Genomic DNA, 15,181 nt, shown 5'->3' with positions numbered 1-15,181 from the left:
GGAGTCTTCTAGTAGCCTGGCTTAGCCTGAAGACTGGAAGCAGGGGAAAACTTTTGGCCTAGTTCAGGACAAAGGCTGGAAGCAGGGGAAAACTGTTATCCTAGGAGACTGCAAGCAGGGGGAAATGTAAAGCCTAGCTTAGCATAAAAGACTGGAAGAAGGGAGAAACTGCAAAACTTGTTTAGCGTGAACATATGGCTATCTTAGCACAAAGCAGGGGAAACCTGCTAGCCTAGCTTAGCACAAAGACTGGAAGTAGGGGGAAACTTCTAGCCAAGCTTAGCACTCTGAAGAACAGGAGGATTGACTGAAACATCAGACTGTCCCTTTGAGCTTCATGCTGTCAGCCGTCTGGTTGGCTCTGGCTGTGTGGAGGTCTGCAGAGCGTGGAGGGACAGCGAGCATTAACCTTTAACCTTTACACAGTCACATGACCGGGGAGGTCACAGGAGAATAAATTATATTTACAAAATTTTTACTCTTTGTTTTCTTCTTGCATCAACTTGCATCAAGCAAACATCAAACACAACCCAGACTCATAAACACGGAAATATCAGTTCATCATAGCATCAGATAGATTCATCAGAATAACAATAATAATAATATTAATAATAATATTTTCACTATCAAAACACTTTGTCCAAAAGGTGTTTATAGAGACAGAGAGAGAAATACTGGACCACATCATAAAAACAACTCAAGTCTTTTCTTTTGGGTTCAGTTCAGATCGGCTCCGTCTAATTGCTGGATTCATCCAGGACACAGAGCGCACCGAGTCCGTCTGATCACATGAAGGGGGACAGTCCAGTCTGCATCCTCTTCATGTCTCCGTCCATCTTAAAAAAAACTCTTTCTCAAACTTTTTACAACCAACTCAAAAAAAAAAAAAAAAAAAAAACCTTCGCCTTCATCATCATCATCATCATCATCATCTGGGGCAGAGATCATCAGATTCCTGCAGAAACCTCGTATGTCAAAGGGTAATAGTACTGTTAAATTATCTTTATTAATTCATCAGTTGTAGAGACACAATCTGAGGCTACTAAGTCAAACATTTCTATTTTAAAGTCTTTTTTTTGTTTCTTTTTGGACTTAAAGTTGTAAACTTGAAACATCAGCGGACTTCAGTTTCCCTGTTTTACGTTTTGTGAACTGAAGATGCAGTTTGAACTCTGAGATCTAAAATAAATATATTCATAATAAGTATATAAACCGATGATTCTTGATATTTCTGCAGGATGGCGATGAACTGCCCCAGTGATTTTATAAAAACCTGCAGCACCAGACTTCACCAGCAGAGGGCAGAGAGGCTTCAGGTAGAACGCCTCGGAGCAGAGGCTGCTGGGAAGTGTAGTTTACCTCCAGACAGGTGATTTGATTGGCAGGTTCGGAGGTCACAAAGCAGCAGTTTTTTTTCTTCTTCAGGGGAAATTTGGGGTTAAAAATGTCTTTCAAGTGCATTTAAAGGGGACACATGGGTCTTTTTATTCTTCGTGTTCAACAGTTAAACTCCACTTCCTGTTGACAGGTTTCAAAATAAACTTTATCTTTTAAAAACAGGGCTGAATCTCTTGTAAGGGGCGATTTCGGGCAACTGGCTGGGATGTGAAGCTTCTGATCCAGATTGACTCCAGCATGTGTTTCTGTGTGTTTATCCTCGTTCATGTTTTCATTGGGGTTAATGAAGGTTGACGTTGTTGTTGACGTCTTTACACGTTTATGTCTCAGTCTCAGAGTCCAGATCTCAGACTGTGAGGTCAATACGTTTCTTTATCTAATCTCTGTATTCATATTTGACCGTAAGCTGCTGGACCGTCGTCTCTTCAGTCTCAGGACGAATTAGCTGTCTGCAGCAGATGTTGGGAGAAGGGTTCCAGATATATTCTGCAGAATGTTTTAAAACTTAATGATTTGATTTCTGTGGATGTTTTTTGAGGGACCTAGAGACAGGCTCTTTGGGAGTCTTTGGAAGTGCGGCCTGTACTGCATTTTGTTCACTGGGATGTTTTATACTTTCTGTTCTTTTGTTTTGTGTCTGTTCATCATCGTTTGTTTGTACTGCAGTCCGTCTTGTCCAGGACTCCCTCAACAAAAACAGATTTTAATCTCAGCTGTTAAAAAAGGTAAAATAAGAAAAAACATGTTTGTGGAGTTGATATCGATTCAGAGATAAATGAAGATATCGGACTGAATGTGTAGTTGTGTTGTGTTTGTGACCGTCCTGCAGATTCTGACGCTCGCTGGTCTCAGACAGTTTAAATGTGTATTTAAAGGTAAATCAGGAGCTCACAGTAACCGCTGACAGCTGACAGACCGTCTGACAGTAGGTGAGAAAATGTGCTTTATGTTCCAGGAAACGTCCAATCAGAGAGCTTCTTACTGCTGACAGATAAACTCACACATTCACTTCATATGATACAACTCTGATGTCACAGCTCTGGGTGGTGGTGTCCCCGTAGCAACGGTGGCTGAGGCTTATGGGTACTGTAGTGTTTAAGACCATACTCAGGGGAGAAAAAACACAGTGTTTCCTGTGAGGATTTACTGTGGGAGAAGAAGCTCCGCCCACCTCACTGCGTCACAGCGCAGGTAGGAAAAAAAAAGATGAATCATGCAGTGTGTATGTGTGTGTGTGTGTGTGTGTGTGCGTGTGTGTGTGTGCTAGATATCGGCTGTATGTGTACTGGTTTTAATGGTTTCCAATAAGGATTGCTCTGTATCATCCCCATCCTTCGTCGTCCCACAGAATCACGTGTTCTCCCCCTCCTCTGCAGCCAATAGCTCCTCCCCCTCCTCCTCCAGACTCTCCACAATTGGCCGGTGCATCTGAGGCTCCTCCCCCCTCCCGGCTCTAAGCAGGACATCCATCCATCGCCGCTGCAGCTCCTCCCCCTCGGCGCTGAAGTACAGGGTCAGGTGACTCTGGGAGATCTTGAAGGCGTGGCGGCGCTCCAGGCGGTCACATGGCTCAGGAAGGGAGACTTCGAAGCCAATCAGAGGGACACTGCGCTGCGCCTTCACGTCCTGGTGGGAAGATAATCAGTTCAGTCTGTTATTTACTAGATAATAGAATCACCACCCAGTGGTTGGACTCCGCCCACCAGTCTGCCCTGTGATTGTATGACTCCGCCCACCAGTCTCCATCCATGTCAGTGAAAACATGGATGCTTCACACACAGAAGATCTATACAATCAGCACAGCTTCAAACTCAACATTGAATATGTTAAATGAATGAAATTGACACTTAATAGAATAAATCATTATAAAACACTGTACACTTATCTACACTAGTTAAAGAACCTCCATTAATCGCGTATAGTATACCCACCTATCAGCTAAAAAGCCATTGTAATATAGGAGAGTATGCCTACTTCCTCATCAGTAAGCTACCTATCTACCTAGCAGTACACCCACCTCATCAACTACCACTACACCACTGGTCTCTCCCTCCCTTCCCTCTCACCTGCCCTCACCAAAGAAAAAAAACTTGCAAAAGGAGCTTGCTTGGGTGAAAGCCGCTTCAGTGAACTCAAGTAAAGCCGGGTAACGGTACATTTTATTGTGAGTTAAAGTAACGGCGTTATAACAGGGGAGACAGTAATTTTTTGATTACTCGTTACTGAAAAAAGTAGCGCCATTAGTAACGTCGTTTATTTATAACGTCGTTATTCCCATCACTGTTGATGAAGTTCCCTTGAGGTGTTCTTGAGATATGGCGTTTACATGAATGAGACAGATAAGGTCACAGTGACCTTTGACCACCGAAATCCAAACAATTCATTGTTGAGTCCCAGTGAAGATTTGCGCCAAATTTTAAGAAATTCCCTCAGGCTGTTCTTGAGATATCATGTTCATGAGACAAGACAGACAAGGTCACAGTGACCTTGACCTTTGACCACCAAAATCTAATAAGTTCATCTTCGAGGCTAAAGGAACGTTTGTGCCAACTTTGAAGAAATGACCTCAAGGTGTTCTTGAGTTATTGCGTTCACGAGAATGAGACAGACTGATGGACAAACCAAAAACATAAGGTCACAGTGTCCCTGACCTTTGACCTTTAACTACCAAATTCTAATCAGTTCATTGTTGAGTCTGTGCCAAATTTAAAGAAATTACCTCAAGGTATTCTTGAGATATCGTGTTCACGAGAATGGGACAGACTGATGGACAAACCAAAAACATTATGCCTCTGGCCGCAGCTTACGCCGGCGAAGAGGCGTAAAAATATGCTTTCCTTTGAAAATCCCGCCGCACAGAGCGCTCCTGTCTGGAAGGACATTTTTTGTTTCTACCCTCCTGTAGAGATGGACTATTCAAAGACACAGTGGCATCTAATGGATTTTAGCACAACATACCTAAACCAAATGTTAGAGATAGCTCGACCAGGCTGAACACATTTTTTACTTGGATATTGTGGCTGTAATGAGCCCTGCAGCCTGTAGGGGGCAGCTGTCATATACAGTATATATGAATAATGTACCTGCGGAGCTCCGTAGATGTAGAGCACCAGTGGCTCGTTCTCAGGGATGACGAACCAGGCCTTCTGCCAGCCCCGCCCACTTCCTTTCTCCATGTGGTGAAGAAAACTACAAATCACACTGTTCTCTGCTGCCAGGGAGGCCTGTTTCTATGGCAACAAGAGACAGAGATGAAGAGAGCATCAGTCCTCTGCCATAGAGACAGAAAATTAAAAAAAAACAAATGTTTGTAGTGATGTCACATATTCTTAATTCCTGATATGATATCAGTAATATTACAAATACAGTTCAGTATTTACAGTTCTCCTGTGGTTCTCAGTCCTGAAACCTCACAGAGCTGAAAACCTTTTACTGACAATAGAGAAACAACAAATATCTATTGGTGATGTCACAGTGATGTCGCACTAACCTCCAGGATGGAGCGCCTCCTCTGGGTGCTGCTGCTCAGCGTGGCGGGCGAGGGGCACACCCCCACCAGCATGGCGTAGCAGTCGACACAAACTCGGTTGGTGCGGTTGTTGTCGTACGAAAGGCGAGCACGAAACTCCGAACATTTCCCACAAACCACCTGGAGCCAACAAACTGTCAGTCACGTGTGTGTAGGTTCTGAGGGCACTACAAATGTACTCAGGTACTTTACTGCAGTAAAAGTTCTAATACAGACTGAAAATACTTTAAAGCTAAAGTCCTGCATTCAGTCGTTCTTAAAGGTTCTGTATGTAACTTTCAGTATATCCATGTTATTACTGACTCCTCTCTTTAAGGCCATTAAGTGAACTGCAGTTAGCATCCTGTTCCGTGAGCGAGCGCCTGGGCATCGACCAAAACACTAACAAACATGACACTGACTGACTGTCATCATGTTGACAGAACGCTTGAAAATAAATTACACTCGTATGTAGAAAAACATTGCTATTACATTTCGTTTGGACCATTGTCTCTATGATACTAAGTAGCTTACAGGTCATGTCATCAGCTAACGTTACGATGAAACCAACTACAGATCCTTGAAGCTCAGTTACAGCTAGCTGGCTAACCTTAGCTCAGGTTATGATTAGCTCGTTGCTGCCCCTGCATCACTCATGGCTACTGCTCTTTGTACAGTTCCATTATTTATTGTTGGCTGAATCAGAATATCATGGACCAAGTTAGCTAGTGAAGTAATTTGGAAAGCTAGCCAACTGACATATCCACTCAGAAAGCATCTATAAAGTTAGCAAGCAAGCAAGCTAATGTAGTGAGCTGCTAATGTTAGCTGATTCACTAACAGAAAGCTCACTAATTTACCAGCCAGATCAGGCCTGAAGTCTGAATGAATTAGATGACATTAATCACTAAAGACTGTATTTTGCTATGTTAGCTAGCTAGTAATTCGGCTGCATTAGCAAGCCGAATGTTTCCTGTAATGTTAGGATGGTTTAGGTTTTTTTGCACCAGGGGAAACTTAATTTACTTTTTATCAGACCACAAGAAATGAGACAAGAATTAGCTAGCTAGCACAGCCAGGCCCCCAGTAGGTGCGCCGGGCTTTGAAGCTAATTGCTATAGCCTCACGTTACCAGTTTCCATTCACTCTGAATTTTGTCTGGATTCTGGTTCCGGTCTAGAGAGTGGATCCAGAATTCACCAAATTCACCAAAGTTAAAGTGTTCACCAAAGTAAAACTTTAAATTCTGGCGCACCATCGATTTACAATAAAAGAAAAAGTTAACTTAATGGCTTGGGGCTTTTCTTGTAAATTATATTCTTTAAATTAAAAAGTTTCACTGCATTTTTATTAGCTTGGTGCTTTTATTTTGACGGAAAGGCGCATCCATCGAATTCCGGATCCTGTCTCTCTCGCCCTGGTTCTGGTTCCTTACCAAAACAGCCACTAAACGGCCCCAGACTAAATTGCTGTAGTGGCCAAACTGTAATTACACGTCACGTGATGCCCTGCAGCCCCATAACACTTTTCCCATTGACTTACATGGTGAAAGAGACTGGATACATTTTTTTGAGCAACACAGCCCCCAAATGGCTTGTTTCACTATCAAGATTTAATCTATTTGGTCTGATAACATTTAGAAAGTCTGGAAGAGCCACATAATTGAATTATTTTATCCCCATTCAAGTTAATGGAGTGCTAAACCCAAAGCAGCCAACTCAGCTGTCAGAAGTCTTTCCTGGGCTGCACAGAAGCAGTGCTCAGTCATCGCGGTTATTTTCTGCACTGCAATTTAACCACTTTGGCTTCATGCGCCACTGAGCAACTTTCATAGAAATGAATGGGGCCCTGCTGCAAGGCTGTATCAAATTCTCTGTATACATCCATGCCTGCGGACCCTCTACCTCACTCCCCACTGCTACATCACTTCCCTTGGAGGAAAGGAGCCTGGATTTAACTGATGTAGCGTCTGGAATTCAGGCAGTGCAAACCCCAGCTCCAGTGGACTGGTTGCCAGCGGCAGCGCTGGGTCTAACTCGAGTAATGGCAGCAACAGAACATTTGCTGATTTCAGAGGGCGGTCTATGACCAGACCCCTTGTGCTTGGGTGCTCGGTGGTGCTCTGGCTGAATTGGAGTTGCTACAGGGCACCTTGAGAAGGTCCCTCTCCACCGGACCACCGCTGTAAAATGTATATGGCAGGAATACAGCATGTGTGGACTTGTGTGGGTGCTGGTCGTTTGTTGACGTTAGCTGACGCCATTTTTTAGCTTACGTTAGCTACTGTTAGCACTGTAGCAGACTTAAAGAGAGACAAAAAGGCCCTTGGGATCTTTATTGTCCCAAGTCCTTTACGTAGAGGTCAATCCACAGGCTGTTAGAGGAATCTGTCGGGGAAGGTCATCTATCTACATCTATCGGCAATAAAAAAAAATGAATATATGTAAAACGTTACACGCAGAACCTTTAAGTGCAGTACATGAGTAAATGTACCAGTAGCGGAACAGCTGTTGGCAGCTGAGGTCACACATTAATATAACACAGACTACACTGCAGATACAGTCGATGATGAACATATGTATCCAAAGGCTTCACAGTGATTTTGTTAATGATGAACGTACGTGTCCGCAGGCTTTACAGTGGTGTCGTCTCTTGGTGATGGAGTTGAACGGTTCCTGACACTTCATACACAGAGTGACTTCCTTCTCTCTGATTGGAGTCGGAGCTCGTTTTCCCAGCTCCACACAGCTCTGAGAGACAGACAGACAGACAGACAGACAGGCAGGCAGGCAGGCAGGCAGGCAGACAGACAGACAGACAGACAGACAGACAGACAGGCAGGCAGGCAGGCAGACAGATAGATGGAGGGAGGTGGACAGTGGGCATTAGATTAACAAAGTAAACTCTGAGTGGTTTATCTGCTGCAGCTGACGTCACTGAAAACTCAGAGATAATTCCTGCATGTTTCATGCCAAACGTCAGAAACAGACACTAAAATAACATGTTGACACTGGTTTGTCCTGCAGCTCTTGAATCTACCATCACCTCTAACAGCATCTTGTCATGTTAACTGATCTGTGGTCAGTTGTTAGTGAACATGTTACCGGGGAGTGAGGCGGTGTGGACTCGTCGTCTCGTAGTGAACAGTTGAGATGTCTGAAGCTGTCCACCGTCTGCTCGTGTCTCTGGATCGTCGCCTGGATGGCCTGACAACACACACACACGTTTCACAATAAAAGCCTGAACATCTGTGATGCTTTTAATTTGACACATCTGCACAGGAAGTGTTTCAGTGACATCAGGCCGTTGTACCTGGAGAACGTTCTGTCTGTGACCGTGTGCACCGTTTTTTTACAGTTTCCAGACTGAACAAAAAGTTTCCTTGAAACGGAGTGAAACAGGTTTTGATGCACATTTTCTGTTGTTTGATGGGTGCGTCAGAGGTGACAGCCAATCAGCTGCGACGTGTATATAAATCAAATTCTGGTAGGTCTTTCCTGATTGTACCTACAAGTTTTGTTTTTTATTTCTTACTTGTTTTGGCGATGGAACAGATGTTTTGACTTTAAATGAATTAAGGGAGTGTTTGTTACTAGTGAGGGGTGGTGCAAAAAGGGAGAGGCATGTCGAACAATTTTTGAAGCACTTCAGAGGGACTTCTGTTTTGATTTTGGCTAAGAGGAGGAGCATAGAAATATACATGGCTGTGTTTTGTATTTACTTTACTGCCGATCTTTAAAGAAAACATGCCTTCCAAATTTTGGCGATGCAATTTTTGACCTTTTTTTTTTACAAACCTGCAGGCGGGATTGGAAGGCGTGTTTTCTTTAAAAATCACCAAAATGACACCATTTATCAGCCAGAAACTGTAAAAACAGAAGTTGTCATGATTTTCACATTTCCGACAGACATTGAACGCATCACGTGGGACGAACCCTCCTGTTAGGAAAAAAAACAAACCCATAACCAAATCTGATCTTAAAATAACGTCTCATTTAAAATTTGTCCAAAAATAAACCATTTGCACAAAAAGAGTGAGAAAATGAGACTTTTTTCAGCTCCAGGATTTCATCTTCAACTTTTAACTTTCAAACATCAACGTTTTAAAAATCTAATAACTCATTTAACGTGGAGGGAGGGTCCTGGATTTTCCTCCAGTCATTCAGGGAGGGTCAAGGAAAAATATTTGGAGCTTCAGGAAAGGGTCCAAAAAGAAAAACAAACGCAAAACCAAAAAAAAAACACAAAGTCACACCACAGCCACTCCTCCTCTCCTCTCCTCTTACGAACAGTCCCTAAACCTCCCTGTATTAAAAGGCAGTGCATCTGTGTATCACAACAAGTTGTTCTTTTTACACACGTGTAGCTCCATGTCGTCAGGGCTGGATGCAGCTCTGTTTGACCACAGACCTGTAACCACACCCTGCAGTGATGTCACAGGATACTGCAGTACATCATGACATCACTGCAGCCAGGTAACAGGAAGTGAGTGTTTACCTGTATCCAGTCTTTCTTCTCCTCCTCCGTCCTGCAGAGACACAATCACACAGAGAGACGATGAGAAAACAGCTGACCCAGTGTCTGTCTGTCTGACTGTGTCTGTGTGTGTGTGTGTGTGTGTGTGTGTCGGTACGTAGGTCCATCTGTCTGTCTGTGTGTCTGTGTGTCTGTCCGTCGGTCCGGCTGTGTCTGTGTGTCTGTCGGTCTGTCTGTCTGTACCTGGCCTGCAGCTCCAGCGATCTCTGTTTTCCAGACACCAGGAATGTCCTGGGAACAGCAGCACTGCTGGTCTCCTTCAGCTGTAAGGACAGACAGAGGGACAGATTTAATAAAGATGGACGACACGTTTCCTTTTCTTCTGGCTGTACAAAAATTAAGCCAAAATGTTCCGGATACGGCTGCTGCCATCTCATGCTTGTGACATCATTTGGAACAAGACTCTGTGTAGGAGAGATCTTCACGGTGTCCAGTTCACATCCAGACACCTGTACGACCAATCGCAAGCAGCGCCATTGATCATCAACACACAAATCGGCACATACGCACGATGCGTCTCAGAGTCAAGGACGGCTGAATTTCAAGGAGGATACGTCATCGAATCCTGCCGAAGGACTGTTCAGTGTCAAGGATCCTTTGAATTCTACAGGGGAAGCACGTGTTTATCCTCAGTGGGTGTGAAACACCAAATTCTTTGCACACGATTAGCTGGATTTCAAAATGTGGGGCCTCTTCAGTGACCCATTCCTGGATACTCATGAAGCGTCCTTGACTTTGAGAAGCACCTACAGTTTATCAGCTGATGATGTCTCACCTCCATCCCGTCCACATCGATGCGAGCGCGGACGCCATACTTCTGACCAATCAGACGCAGCTTCGGGACACAGTACAGCAACCTGTCGTTAAACTGCAGAGAGAGACGGACCGTCAGTTATCAGTCTGTAGAACACTAGAACATCAGAGTAGGAGACAGTAGAGGACAGTAGAGTACCAGTATGAGGTATCGGTCCTGTGTGGTCCCGTTCTTGTTGGACAGTTTGAGGATGTGTCCCTCTTTAATCAGCTCGTTCGTCGGGTTGACGATGTCTTCCTCTCCTCCCAACAACTCGTACACCTTCAGCAGCTTCCTCATCCGCTCCTGACAGACAGACAGACAGACAGACAGACAGACCGATGTTCAGTTTCCTGAGCTCTGAAGCTGTTGGTGGACAGAAACTCTGAAACATGAGACAGATCCTGAGGACAGGCTGAGTCACGAGTCATGTGACAGGAAGCAGTTTAATGAGTGTTATCACAGGAGTTAATTAAAGACGAGGTGGAGGTTAATGACAAACTGTGTGTGTGTGTGTGTGTGTGTGCGTGTGTGTGTGTGTGTGTGTGTGTGTCTCACCATCTTCCTGATGGCAGCGTTGGAGTGTTCTGCTGCCGTGGCGATCAGCTCCAAAGACTCTGCAGAGAGAGATGATCACATGACATCACATCACAGAAATTTAATACAGATTTGGGTATCCCATGTTTTGCATCAGCTGATCCATCTCAGTTTTGTGCTGTTTTTTATTTCAAAGCATCTTTGGATTAGATCACATACAGATAACCTGGGGTCTCATTTATAAAACAGTGTGTAGAATCCATACTAAAAATGTACATGCGGACAAAAACCAAAAATGGTGTGTGTGTAAAAAAATATTTGACAATTTCTACATCCAGGCCTCCACCTCACCATGTGCAGCACCTATTTCCTGTCTCCAAAGTGCTGGTTAACACGGGTCAAAGTTTCTCCCATCAGGTCTATTTTTATAGATCACAATTTTTGCGTGTGAAGTGGCGTGCGCCTCTTTCAGGCCTCGTTCTGTGTGTAAGCAGTGTTTATAAATGAGACCCCAGAGCTCTAAACGGGACGACATGGCCAGTGATATTCAACTTGCAACCTGTGGGCCAAATGTGGCCCGCAGTAGGGTGCCGGGTGGCCTGACGACCAATTTCCAGTTCACATTGAAAATGAATTAATTCACACTGGACGTTTCTGTACTTTATATGACGCTCAGTGACTTTCTTTATGCTGTATTCAGTCACAGTTCCTCTGTCTTGTCGCGGCTGTGTCCACATTTTCTTCACTGATTCTTGGTCAAATGTCTCTAAAGGCTTCTGACAGATGCAGAAAATGCAGAAAATCAAAACTGTTATGAAAATTTTTATTGACGGACTTAAGTTTCGGACTCAGTGTACAAACGTGATTAACACAGCGTGAGGTCGTATTTATTTTTAGACATGCGACAGTTTTGGACGAAAACCACCAGGGTTCACTTCGTCTACTGCTGTTTGACTTCACTCTCTGAACATGAACATGACATCGTCCATCAGCTGTTTCCTGACCGGCCCATTTTGTCAAACTGTTTCTGAACCAGACAGAGTTAAAGAGCCGAACACAGGCGGGTCGGTCTGTGACTGATCCATGGAAACATGTTCGGCTGTGACTCAGGACGTAGAGCGGGTCGATCCCCTGATACTGAATCCTAACCTGCTCCTGATGGACGCAGATAACTGAGCCACCGATGCATGAATGGATGAATGCGTAAAAGCACTTTGAGTGGTTTAAAGATGAGAAAGGTTCTATACAACTGCAGGACCATTTATCTTGTTACCATGGAAAATATTCACCTCCTCTTCACTTACATTCACTGTGAGCAGAAGACCAAACAAAAGATTCGCCTGCAGTGACAAAATAAATTCACATTTTCACTTCGACTTTACTAAACTCTGACCTCAGGAGTCGCAGCCTCCACCAACAGCAAATAAATATGTGAGGAGGAGGAGGAGGAGGAGGAGACAGTGACACAAACTGATGCTTCCTGTGTGCAGTCAATCAGGAGGAAACATAGCATTTCAATGTATCTATCTAAAAGTTACCTATCCTATCATTCTCTTGTTAGACTGCAGCTAACTTTCCGTGTGCAAAACATTTGGCACTGCCCACATTCAGCAGGTACAGCTCCTCAGCAGGAGACGGTCACCCGCCTGCAGTCTTTCCTGTATTAGAGTCAGTGTGTGTTTGATTTACGTACTCTGGGCGTCCCTGTGGTCTGGGGCGTCCTCCGGCAGTCGGTGGAGATAATCTTTGAGCAGCAGCTCGTAGCGAGGGATCCTCTGAACCGGCTCCAGCATGTGGTGCTGCAGAGTCAGGTTCCCACAGCGCTCCTCCCTCTGCAGCAACAGAACAAGGATTAACACACAGACAGACACAACCACGGGACAAAGCCACAGGTTAACATACAGACAGAGCCACCGCCTGCAGTCAGTCACCTGGATCTCCTGGATGATGGCCTTGAACTGAGCCGATCTCTCCATCCAGGTGTTCACCAGCTCCATGGCCCGATCAAAGTTCTTCACGTACTCGCCGTACATCTTCAGGAAGGGAGCCAGCTTCTGAAGGATGTCCCCGATCCGTGGGTTCAAGTCCCTGCAGACAGAAGGAGGAATAAAGTCAAGGTGACTCCTGAGGAGGAGAACCAGCAGAAGAGGAGAAAGGTCCTCACCACTCCTCCATTCGTTTCTGCAGCGCCGGCAGCAGAAACTGCTGATGGAAACAGTAGATGGAGCAGATGTTGGAGAAGATTCCCTGAACCACGTCACAGGGGAAGGAGGAGCGAGACCGAGCCTCCTCCAGGAGCCGGGCACAGAAAACCTGCAGGAGGAAACCAGAGGTGTCACAGAGACCTGATCAGGTCTTTACACGCATCAGTATCCTCGGTTCTATCAGAGTACAACAAGTTGCTGAAACCAGAATTGTAATATTTACAGACCAGGGGCCTCATTTATAAAAGAGTGCTTAGGATTCATATTAAAAGTCGTCGTGCGCCCAAAAGCTGAAAATGGCGTGCGCCAAAAAATAATCTGATTTATAAAACCGTGCGCACACACTTGCACGCAATGTTCTCTTTGTAAATCAGAGACCTCCTGAAGTTGTGCGCACCCAGATCCGCCTCATATTCTGCCCTCTACACGCCCTAGTTCAACCATAAATGGTCATGCAAATCACCTCATGAATGCGATCTGCATATAAATAAGCCGGCATGCGAGTGTTCTCTCGTTGTGAGTCACAGCGACAGGTGTGAGAAACGAACCAAAAAACGGAATTTCTCCGAGACTGAGCTCGAGACCCTTTAACGGGAGGTGGAGGACTGAAGAAAAATTTTATTTGGTGGCCACAGCAGCGGGATCACTAATAAAGCAAAACAAAGTGGCAACACATCAACGCTGCTGATGCTGTCAGCTGTGTCTGTGGGACTGCACGGACAGTGACAGAGAAAAAAAAAGTGTTCTGATCTAAAGATAGACCAAATATTTCTACTCCTTTACCAACATGTAGTTAACATGTTGCTTTTAAATTTGAGGATGTCTGACATTGATGTGCGACATAAAGAATCACATTTATTAAAGGTGGAGGCAAAAAGGAGGATGTGCCAGTGCCATCTTGCACAATTACGCACGAGGGTCACCGCAGTATTTATATGTTTATGGCAATCGGTCTGATCAGACACCCGGCCTGAATTACAGCATGAACCAGTGGTATCCCTGTCCCAAAATACAACGTGTAATTTGAAATACAACTCAAAGATGAAAGTGTAATAGGCGAACACGTTTCTTCATGCCGATTTTGTCATGAACAGCACATGTCTAAGTAGGGCTGATGAAATGAGTGTAACGGTTGTGCTTAATGGCTGTATTTCGAGACATGATAAATGCACTGGAAATATTTAGCTAAATAAATAAATATATTCCATGCAGTCACGCCATCCTCTCCCCCTCCTGCGCTCACAGAGTGGACAACGAGACGTTAGAGGCAGTGCAGATTAAATAAATGAAACAATTAACACTCACTCCAAGCGCAAAATAAGGCTGCTGGATTTTATTTCAATGATAATGTGGATCTAAGGTGGATATAGCGTGACATGAAATTTGTGCGAGACATCAATAAAAATCTGACTCCTCCACCTCGCCATCTGCGTTGCCACTTCCCAGTGTCTCCAAAATGTGCGCACGCATGACTCAGAGTTTGCTTACAGGTGCGCACATTCTCCCACAAAGTTTATTTTTATAAATCACAACCTTTGTGTGGAAAGTGGCGTACGCCACTTTCAAGCCCCGTTTAGTGCATAAGCAAGCTTTATAAATGAGGCCCCAGATCCTCACCAGGACACTCCAAATACCTGATCCTACCAGGACACTCTAAAGACCAGATCCTAACAAGGACACTCTAAAGACCAGATTCTAACAAGGACACTCTAAAGACCAGATCCTAACAAGGATACTCTAAAGACCAGATCCTAACAAGGACACTCTAAAGACCAGATCCTAACAAGGATACTCCAAAGACCAGATCCTAACAAGGAAACTCTAAAGACCAGATCCTAACAAGGATACTCCAAAGACCAGATCCTAACAAGGACACTCTAAAGACCAGATCCTAACAAGGACACTCCAAAGACCAGATCCTAACAAGGACACTCTAAAGACCAGATCCTAACAAGGACACTCTAAAGACCAGATCCTAACAAGGACACTCCAAAGACCAGATCCTAACAAGGACACTCTAAAGACCAGATCCTAACAAGGACACTCCAAAGACCAGATTCTAACAAGGACACTCTAAAGACCAGATGCTAACAAGGACACTCCAAAGACCAGATCCTAACAATGACACTCTAAAGACCAGATCCTAACAAGGATACTCCAAAGACCAGATCCTAACAAGGACACTCTAAAGACCAGATCCTAACA

General features: G+C 44.5%; 1 protein-coding gene across 2 annotated transcripts in view; it reads right to left on the bottom strand.

The window, feature by feature from the left end:
- Positions 1 to 303: 303 nt before the first annotated feature.
- fgd1 (FYVE, RhoGEF and PH domain containing 1) overlaps positions 304 to 15,181 on the bottom strand; it is a 38,326-nt gene continuing 23,448 nt past the window's right edge. For both annotated transcript variants that reach the window (XM_033629095.2, XM_078169693.1), the window contains exons 6-18: positions 12,937 to 13,085; positions 12,704 to 12,860; positions 12,466 to 12,604; positions 10,794 to 10,852; positions 10,395 to 10,541; positions 10,218 to 10,310; positions 9,626 to 9,705; positions 9,404 to 9,434; positions 8,011 to 8,112; positions 7,528 to 7,656; positions 4,889 to 5,047; positions 4,482 to 4,628; positions 304 to 3,024 (exon numbers count right to left, since the gene is read on the bottom strand). In XM_033629095.2, coding sequence (XP_033484986.2) covers positions 2,749 to 3,024; positions 4,482 to 4,628; positions 4,889 to 5,047; positions 7,528 to 7,656; positions 8,011 to 8,112; positions 9,404 to 9,434; positions 9,626 to 9,705; positions 10,218 to 10,310; positions 10,395 to 10,541; positions 10,794 to 10,852; positions 12,466 to 12,604; positions 12,704 to 12,860; positions 12,937 to 13,085 — 1,668 coding nt within the window. In that variant the 3' untranslated portion in view covers positions 304 to 2,748. The remainder of the gene's footprint in view (positions 3,025 to 4,481; positions 4,629 to 4,888; positions 5,048 to 7,527; positions 7,657 to 8,010; positions 8,113 to 9,403; positions 9,435 to 9,625; positions 9,706 to 10,217; positions 10,311 to 10,394; positions 10,542 to 10,793; positions 10,853 to 12,465; positions 12,605 to 12,703; positions 12,861 to 12,936; positions 13,086 to 15,181) is intronic.

This window comes from Epinephelus lanceolatus, chromosome 8 (genome assembly GCF_041903045.1).
Source record: "Epinephelus lanceolatus isolate andai-2023 chromosome 8, ASM4190304v1, whole genome shotgun sequence".
In the NCBI taxonomy this organism is placed as follows: Eukaryota; Metazoa; Chordata; class Actinopteri; order Perciformes; family Serranidae; genus Epinephelus; species Epinephelus lanceolatus.
This window is presented reverse-complemented; position numbering and strand designations above follow the sequence as displayed.